The sequence below is a fragment of the Kogia breviceps genome, chromosome 6 (genome assembly GCF_026419965.1).
Source record: "Kogia breviceps isolate mKogBre1 chromosome 6, mKogBre1 haplotype 1, whole genome shotgun sequence".
Taxonomy (NCBI): Eukaryota; Metazoa; Chordata; class Mammalia; order Artiodactyla; family Physeteridae; genus Kogia; species Kogia breviceps.
Window position 1 is genome coordinate 21854395 of NC_081315.1, and position 10088 is coordinate 21864482.

A 10088-nucleotide genomic window follows, 5' to 3' on the forward strand; every position below is an offset into this window, starting at 1 on the left:
CTCAATTCTAAAATATTATTAAATGGTCCGGAGCACTATGGATTTTATGATAGTTTGGGGAAGATGCGGAGAGGAACAGTCCGTTAGACGTACACTTAAGAGAGATTTCCGATTTGGGAAATTAAAAATATGGAAAAGTCTGCTTTTAGAACTGAAGAACCAGGGTACTTTCTCTGTTATGTCCACACACGTCCTTTTCTTGAATTTGAATGATTTCTCTCTCGCCCAGTGTTAGGTTTTACCAACCTCTTTCCTGACAGCTGTCAGAATTTTCCACACTGGATTTCTTAACCCCATTTTCACGGACCGGCAGAGACTGAGGAGCTGCCTCGCTCGGACTGGCTTTCGCACGCTCAGCTTAGCTTCTGTACTGTCATTGGCTGTTGCTCTTCCCGGACCCGCCCACAACGACCTCAACCCTGATTGGATGCCAGTGCCCTTTGTTATGGCAAAAGGTGGATCCCGAGGGTTTGAGGTAGGACGATTGGGGCGTCGTGTAGCTAATGCGCAGGCGTGCCTTCTTGAGTGGGGATTGGCTGGCGACGGGCCGGGCCGGGGCGGGATTCCAGCCTCGGCGCACGCTCTGTGGGAGGAGAGGGCGGGGTTGTCGGTGTCTGTTGGTCCGAGTGTCCAGGCCTGAGGTATCCTCCTGATCCCTCCCCCTGCCGGCTCCTCAAACGGCAGGTGAGGGCCGTTGTGGGTCGGGAGGGCCTGGCCCCGCACGAGTGGAGTTGCGGCCTCGGTACTGACGAGAGCCTGGAGGGCGGGGCGGGATGTACGCGGCCCGGCTTACGGGGACCCGGGAAGAGCGTCCTACGGCCTGGGCCTTAGGTGGGCGGCCGAGGCCTGGCTCCCTGCAGAACCCCTGCGCAGCCTCTTTTCTCATCCTTTCGTTGTTGGGCACAGAGGTTCCTTTGTGGAGGGCCGCCCGCGGTCCATGGCGCGGGCCTCCTGCCGCCTTCTCCCCGCGGATCCTGAGTCTAAGGCCTCTGTCCGGCCCGCCCCCCCGCCCTGAAGTGGGACTGCGGGAGGGGCGTTCGGGTGGGTTGGAACCTGGCAAGCCTGGACTAGCCCGCGGCTTCTCGGCCGAGAACTCGGAGATGGGGGAGGGGGAGAGGACGCGGGGGCGGGGAGGGAGCCGAGTGAGCGGTGAAACCAGGGCTGGCGACATCTTTTCAGGCTCTGAAAGTAGCTCCCGGGTTAGTTTCTCAATGGGCATCTTTCAAGGTCCTGCTGGACAAGTTTGGGGACTTAGGATTGTTGGAAAGGAGAAACAGGAGACATTCCTGAAAGACAGGAGTTTCGTTGTGTATCGATTCCAGTACTATGACGTAATAATATTAAGGACAGATGGTGTGCTCTGTTCCCAACACTGTACCTGAGAATCCAAAGCTGTGCGTATATATTCCGTGGCTGTACTCATTCATTGATTAAACTCAATATAGCTAGCCACTCTGGGGATCTCGTTTCTGATCAAATATTTGGCCAAACAGTCCCTTAATTTGTGGAATTAAAAATTGGACTTAACCAGAGCAAGTCAGAATTTGAAGGGACTTGAACAAGCCATGTTGAAAGTCGTTGCAGCTTGCAGTGAATGAAATTTACTTTCAGTTTTTTAGACAGTAGAAATAGCAAAGAAATTTGACATCAAGCTTTGCAAAATGTTTTGCAAATTTAGATTAGGGTCATATTAAAGTGTCTTCCATTGCATAATGGAAAAAGCAGGGACTTCATAGTTAGATCTGAGTTCATATTCTTGGTACAGACTTCGGTTGTGAACTCTAAAGCAAGATATGTAGCCTTTCTGAGATACAGGGTCCACGTTTGTAAAGTGCCATGTCCTGTTGATGAGCTAATATATGTAAAGAATTTAGTATATTAATGCACAGTGACCTTTAGTAGTCTTGCTAGTTCCATTAGTAAGTAGATGACGGATGATGAAAATCAGTTTTAGATGCAGAAAAGTTGAGTGGTGTAGGTTGGGTGGATATCGGAAAAGTCTCAAAATCTCAGGTCTCCGATGTGAGCATACCTGGTGGTGGAAAAAACTAGACTGGGACATTGACTGTATGTAGTCTTGGCTCTGTCTATGTAAGTATTACTGGGATCTTAGGCCATTATCATCTTGGCCTTGGCTTAGTTGTAAAAATGAGGCAAGTGGACCACGTAATTTTTAAAAATTCTTCTTGTGGCCTGAAGTAGAGCTAAAAGGTAGAAAATATAATAGCTAACATTATTGAATAACTACGGTGTATTGTTGCAATCACATTATATATAGCAACTCATAATATTCTCACAACAAAACTATGAGGTACATACTGTTACTAAGCTCATCTTACAGATGAGGAAACTGAGGCTGAGATGTTAATCTTACCTAAGGTTCCAGAGCTTATAAATAGGAGAGCTAGCATTTGAATCCAGGTAACCTAAATCCATGTTCTTAATCACTGTGCTAAACTGCCTCTTATGAAGACCATGTCATGGTACTGTTGGGCATACTAGAAAAGAAGGTAAAGATGTACTTGGTAAGATGATAGCCTTTGATCACAGTTGACTGTGAGGGCATAGAAAATGGGTCTATACTAATGCTTGCCACATTTCTGGATCCTTGTTCTTTCCATACTTTTGCTCCCTGGACTTAAATTATCAAAATAACTCTAGATTCTCTTCCACTGACCAAGGCTAGATGAAGATAGGCACTAAAATTTACTGTGATTTTTGAGAAAAGTTTTATGAGCTCTGACCTCGGCTTAGGTCAGAGTTGAGGAATCCCAGACAGTCATATCCATCGTGGAGAGCTAAGGCAGATTTTGGATAAACAGATCAGCTTTAGCACCCCACGTTTATTTCAGTGTTCCCACACTTGAGATGCTTTGGTCTGGATTCTCTGTCTTTTAATGGCAAGTCTGGATTTACGTGTAGGAGCAGAAGGAGCTGAAAAGGAACCCTAAGAGCACGTCTGGCACGGAATTGGATTGGTACGATCGCAGCTATAGACTGAGAAGAAGAATTGTATAGTTGACAAATTCAGTCTTGTGTCGAGTGCATGTTAAGATGTAGTGCTGTGCTAATGTGGGCATTGCAAAGTTTGAGGATTGACCCTGTTTTGAAGGAAATAAAATCCATGGCTAAAATACTTTGACTTAAAGAGCTCAACAAACCTTTTGATCCCATATATAAAATAAACTTGTTAATGACTCTGGATGTCCCAACAGACTTAGAATATAAACAGGAGTAGCGTTTTGAGACTGGTGTATTTGATCACATCACAATAAGAAAAAATTACTACTTGTGTTTTTTTGTTGTCATGCAGAGGCAGCCGGTGATACTCTGGTGTTGCACACGGCTGCCGCATACAGTTGGGCAGGTTTTGCACTGTTCAGCCCTCAGGGCAATCTTACATGGGCTGTGATGTGAGTAGTGCTGTCTTGGGTTATGTGGTATATCCTATAGCACTGTCCTTGCGCCCTGCTTTTGTGCTCTTGCTTCCACCCCAATCTGGACGTGTTTTTCTAAGAGTAATTTTCTATTGTTTGGGTTATATGTGGCCAAAGTTTCAGAAACTGGCTTCTTTTTCCTTACCTACTACATTGGTCAGCCTGGAACACTTTGCACTTATGGAAGACTTCCGGGTTTAATTTTAGTATTAGACTAAAATATGGGCAAAAGAAGTATAACCCATCCCTATACTACATCTGATTTCAAAGTTGAGTGCATTGATTTTGTGATTATCTGTTACTTTGACTTGCATATCATATCACTCTTCTCAGCCGTCATGAAAATTCTGTTTCAGGTGTATTCTTAAAAAGACTGGATATTAGAAATCTGGAGCATTTAATATACAGGTTTCCCCCTACTATCTGAAAGTAGAGCATTCCTACTTTTTGTAAGCTGAAATGGCGTAAAGTGATGAAGCAATTATCTTAGGACACATCTTGCTAAGAGATGCACAAAATAAATAAAACACGGATGCTCACAGACACAGGTCAAAACTGTGGCGGCTTGAGGATGAGATGCTGAGTGTAGTTCTCAGGGAAAGAGCTTGGTGTCACTGCTCAGAGTGAGTGCTGCCTCTGTAACACCTTGCTGCAAAACAAACGCTGAATGCTATTTTTGGTTTTTGCCTTTTTTCAGGAAAGTGAAAATCCTCGTCAGATTTCTTTTGTTTAGCAAAACAGGTACTAATATAGGTCTTTTATACAAGTGAAGTGGCATGAAGCAAACTTCTAAAAAATGGGGAATACTTCTCTCATGTAGCAGGGAAGATAGCCAAATTGAAGTCTGCTGTTGCTGAGTATTCCCAAGATCACTTACTTCTGCTTTTGGCTGTTACCTCTGTCATCCCTCCCAGACAAGTATCAATAGTTGAAGTGGTATGAAAGTGCTCTTCTCTTGGGGAAGGGCCAAATAAAGTTTTCACTGCTAGCACTCTTCCTCTTCAATTAAAGACACATTGATTGAATGGAGAAGAATAATTTTTGAAGTGTGGTCTTCGAATACTATTATACAAAGCATTTAATGACTTAAAGAATTTTTGAAAAAAAATTTCATAATCAGTCTATTTGGATTTATGTGTGTGTATAGATATATATACACATATACACACATATTTATACAGTTGACCCTTGAACGAGGGTTAGGGGTGCCCTCTGCACAATTGAAAATCCACATATAACTTTACAGTCGGCCTGCCATATACGCAATTCCGCATCTGCAGATTGAACCAACTGTAGGTCATGTAGTTCTGTAGTAGTATTTATTGAAAAACATTTGAGTGTAAGTGGACCCGCATAGTTCAAACCCTTGTTCAGGGGTCGTGTGTGTGTGTGTGTGTGTGTGTGTGTGTATGTGCAACTATATCTACGTATCTATCTAAAACTTTTTCTGAAGTACAAAGAACCTGAGAATTAAAACCAGTGAGGGAGAGTAGCACTGATGCTGGATAAGTGGGAAGACTTGGGGTAGATGTATTAAGCATTATTTTTAGTGTTACTTCTTTAATAAAGCTGTGTGTAAAGGAGGTTTAATATCTTTCTGGTTTAGACTGAGTGATATCTTACTTGAGAGGTAGTTTATACATGTGTACACTGAGCATTCTATTGCCATGTTCATGCCAGCAGCTGAAGTGTCATGAGGGAATATACAATACACTGATCATTGTTTTGATTGTGACTCTAGTTCTGGTATGTAGACATCCTTGTTCAATAGGTTTGGGTTCTACTGTTCAGCATATGGAGGCATAACAATGCCTTGGGTATAGTAGGTGCTCAGTAAATACTTGTTGAAAGAGTAACAGCATTGACTAAGATCTAAGTTGCTTCAGTGAGTAAATTATATTGGTTAACAAATCTGTTTTCAGTAATAATCTGGTACATTATTTAATAAATTTTGAGCACATTGCATGTGAAATGAATGTTAGCAATAGAGCAGAGCATGTTTCACAAGTATTTGGTGCTCTGATATTTTGGAGCCTTTTATGGACACAAGAAAATGTTAATATTTATTTACTCATTTACATTCTAATTAATCTATTTTAACTATAACCAGGAGGTGACAAGTACATATTTTTCATTTAACCCATATTAGTGTTTCAGATAACTAGTATTTTTCTTTTGAATTTTATGTTTAAAAAGTGTTAACTGTTATATACGAAACAATGTTTTAATAATGAAGAATATTTTTAGAGATTTGTCTTCCTTGCTGCCATTATCCTTAATGTAAGAGCTTTTTCAATTTGCTGTGTTTTATTTATCCATACTAAAGATTTTTCACATAATTTACATCAGTGACTATACAATGGCATAAACATTCTTTCATGTTATTATAGTCATAATTATTTTTAGTAGCCACTCCATTAGAAATGGCAACTATAATCAACCAGGCTCTGAATGGACAATTTATGTTGTTTCCAATTTACTGGGTTATAAATAAGGTTGAAGTAAAGATTTTTATGGATGTAATTTTTTTCCTTCTTAATTTTCCTTAGGCTAAATTTCCAAGAGTAAAATTACTTTGTAAAAAGTATTTAAATGTTTTTATGAATCTTGTTTACTACTGTACTGCTTTCCAAAAATATTACATTTAAAATTTGTGTCCAGTATTTTGTGTTTGTTTTTCCATAACTTTGCTAGCATTGATCATTATCTTCTTTTAGAAAAATATTTTACGAAATATACAGTGGTATTTTATTATGCATTTGACTACCAAGAAACTCAACATTTTCTCTTATTTACTTAGTACTCTTCTTTGTAAACTGTAAATATTCTTTGCTTATTTCCCCACTGGGTATTTGTTCTTAGTAAAGCATGTGAAAAGGGTCCTACTGGGCCACTTAATTTTCTTTTGAAAAACAAGCTTATATTTCATTACTCTATGTGTCTATGTTTCTAACTTTTTCTTATTGCAGACCATTCATCAAGAATCTTGTATCCAAGGCCCAAAAGTTTGTTACCGAAGATGATGAATGCTGACATGGATGGTATGTTCGTTTTCCTTTTTGTATGTTCCTGGTTTTGTGGCACATACATTGCTTTATTAAGCAATAGAAAAAGCAGAGAATCAATACTTAGAAGGCTTTGATCTTGGCCAGTGTACTTATTTATAATCCCATCTAGTTCTAGAAAAGATTTAAGGCAACTTCCATTCTTTAACTATGAGATGTTGGCAAAACATTTTACCTTCATCTTGGTGTCCTCATCTGCCATGTGGGATATAACCTTTTATTTTACAGGGCTCTTGTATAAGTCAAGTAAGAATGAATATAAACCACTTTGCAGATCTTTTAAGTGCTATACTACACAAATGGTAACTAATATTAATAGTAAATCTGAACCTTTTCATTACAGCAGTTGATGCTGAAAGTCAGGTGGAACTGGAGGAGAAAACACGACTTATTAATCAAGTGTTGGAACTCCAACACACCCTTGAAGGTTAGCTTGCGTTTTGTATTTTTCTTGAGTAACATCCAGGTAATTGAAATTGTAATTGTAAGCAAATTGCTAAATTCTGTTTGTTACTGTGCACAGTTTTTAAAAGTATAAATTTCAAAGTCTACTTCAATAGTTTTTTTCCTCTCCTGCCTGTAGTTTTGGCTGGTGATTTCAAAGAACAGATACGTTTCAATAAGGAAGTCAAATAGTGTTCTTATGCTTCTCTCTTTAAGGTCTAACATAATGAGCCCCGTTTAAGTCCCTGCATTGTGTTACTAAGTCCACTTTAATAAAGCTTATATGAGAGTAAAATCAGTGTATTAGCCTCAGGGATTATAAGGGAACTGTTCTGAGTTTTTTCATTTTCTAAATGTCTTGCATAAAATTAATTCCACCAGTGAAACATCTTCTGGTTTTCAACGAAATGAAGAGGTGGTGGTGGTTTTTTCTGAAATCAGGTTGAGCAGATCATGTCATTCCAAGTGGCTTCCCATCTCACAGTTAATGGAAGCCAGGTTCCTCCCTGGAAGTCTCTCACTTCCCTTTTGCCTTTCAGAGTCCTGTCACATTCCCTGACTGGGACACTTCAACCTCCTTGCTGTTCTTTCAGCAAGTTTCTCCTCAAGGTCTTAGCAGTTGCTGTTCCCCTGTGCTTGAATCTTTTCCCTTAGTCATTTGCATATCTATGTGGCTCATTCCCTTGCTTCCTTTAGGTCTCTAGTGAAATTTCCTTAATCAAAGTAGCTATCCCTGACTATACTGTATCACAGGACAACTGCCCTTTGCTTCCTGTGACCCCCACCCACCCTAAGCCCCATTAGAATGTTAGCTTGTTAAGGGCAGGGACCTTTTTTGTTACTGTCGCCTCTAGAACAGTGCCTGTCTCTTAGAAGGCACTCCAGTAACTTAGTTGCTGAATGACTGAGGTGTGGTATCTTCTTTTTTTAATCATCAAGACCTGCTCTTTTGAATTTCTTGCTAATGTAAAAATACAAAACAATCAATTGCTTGGAAACTGACTGCCTATATCCAGTATGTGAATTCAGTTACGTTCACCTACTACACTGTCTTAAATATTACTAGCAAAGACATTATGGTTTTATGATGATATGAACCAAAATTCACATTTTAAAAGTGTTTTTTTAAATAACCATTTTAAGAGTTAACTACTTAACAAGAATGCTGTTTACAAAGAATAACATTTAGTCTAATGTGAAATCTCTTTTTAGGAATTTTGGCTATTGATTTGTACTGTTTACTTTCTTTACCTTCACTTCTAAAGTAGTCTGAGTTTAAAAACAGAAAATTTAAAGATTGTGGTTTTTCTTTTAAGAATGAATCTTAATAAGCATTTTATAACATGGAGTCATTGCCATCATTTTATTGACAATGTGCTTTTTTATTTTTCATATAGATCTCTCTGCAAGAGTAGATGCAGTTAAGGAAGAAAATCTGAAGCTAAAATCAGAAAACCAAGTTCTTGGACAATATATAGAAAACCTCATGTCAGCTTCTAGTGTTTTTCAAACAACTGACACAAAAAGCAAAAGAAAATAAGGGATTGATATCCCTTATGTCTTATGGAATTGCTGCTGATCTTGTTTTCTTTAAAACTTGGATAGATTCCAAAAGTTATAGTACTTTTGTTTGTGGCTTCACTGAGTATTTATGAAGATAATGCCAGATCTAAGCAAAATTAAGAGCATAACAGAAGACTTCCATGAGTTTGTGTATTACGTTAGTCTATGAAAATGTGCAAAGGTATTGTAGAAACTTTATAATTAGAAATGCATATATTTATGAAACTTGAAAATGAATGTTATATCAAATTTGCTTTGATTTATAGGTTTAGCATTGTCTTTTACTATAGGCATAGTTAGAGATACGAGAAAATAACCACCGTGTTGTGAAAAAGTGACCAAAATCACGTACTGAATGCACAGCTTTATATACCCTGTCCACCGTCGTGTGCCTCTTCTCCATTTGCTTTCTTCCCATTTTCCTTCCCCTAAGGAAAAAATTGGTTTCACATTTGTAAAAAGTAATTTCAGTAGTTAATCATCTAAGAGATTAGCCCGAACTCTGTTGAAACTTAACCAAAATAAGATACTTTCTCAGTTTAGGGCTTATTTGTTATATTTAGTAATAAGATGGGATAGTTGGTTTCTGTTTAATCAATTGAAAACGGAGGCTATAAAGATGATTTTTCTTTGAAACTGAATTATCGTATTGGGAAGATTTGTTGTTAAAAAATTCCTTTGCACAAAATAATCCACTTGATAACCTGAAAAGATGAGCTCTGGTTGTGTGTGTCTGAAATAGAAAATTTTGAGGAAAAATAGAAATAGGGTAGGAGTAGTATTCAATACTTGGTAAGTAATTGTAACCAACTCCAAATGTTTTTACTCCAGATTTGTGTTATCTCTGGCACAGATTAGATTTGGCGGGGGTGTGAGGGGGGGAATATATAAGAAAATGGATTAAGTTTGGCTAACCTTATGTAAACCACACCTAGAAGGAATAAAATTTGGTCTCAGGTTTATTTGCCATACCCAGATGATCAACTTTGCAAAGTCCCTTAAAAAGTGTATTAGTATCATAATCATGAATAAAATGGGAGAGTTTTACATGTATACTAATTGATGTTTTCTCAGTATTTTATCTCACTACTTCTCTCAGAATTTTCTGTAAACCCAACTACTGGTTTGCAGAGTTTTAGTCATTTAACAGTTTTTAAAAATTTAGTTTGTACATTCCATTTGGTAAAGAAATCAGTATCAGAAGTAATGTTAAAATATTAAATAGGAAAAGAGATCCACTATTATAGTTTATGGTTATTAAATTTAGGCTATCATGGAATAATCTTAATGTTTGTATTGGTGTTAAGATTTGATGACTTTAGCTGTATGAATATATAATAGTCATACTGCAAACATTTTGCATCCCTTTGTGACCTAATTTTTAAACATTTAAAACTGTTGCCATTATGCTTTGCTGTTTAATAAAAAGCTGTTTCAAAAATTGCATGTGTTTTGATATTGTTGGGTAAGTAACTGGGATATATACAGTGGTGCAGTGGTGTATCGGGGTTGTTCAAAGCCACAGGATAAGTAGCATATCTCATTTAAGTACCAGTTACTGGATGTTTAAGGGAATACT

General features: G+C 38.3%; 1 protein-coding gene across 1 annotated transcript; it reads left to right on the top strand.

Annotated features, from left to right (window-relative positions):
- The first annotated feature begins 503 nt into the window (after positions 1-503).
- Positions 504-9950, top strand: SCOC (short coiled-coil protein). The gene is given in 4 exon segments (XM_059067558.2): positions 504-684; positions 6407-6478; positions 6846-6929; positions 8344-9950. Coding segments are annotated over 4 exon segments (480 nt in total). The 3' UTR covers positions 8487-9950.
- Positions 9951-10088: the final 138 nt, after the last annotated feature.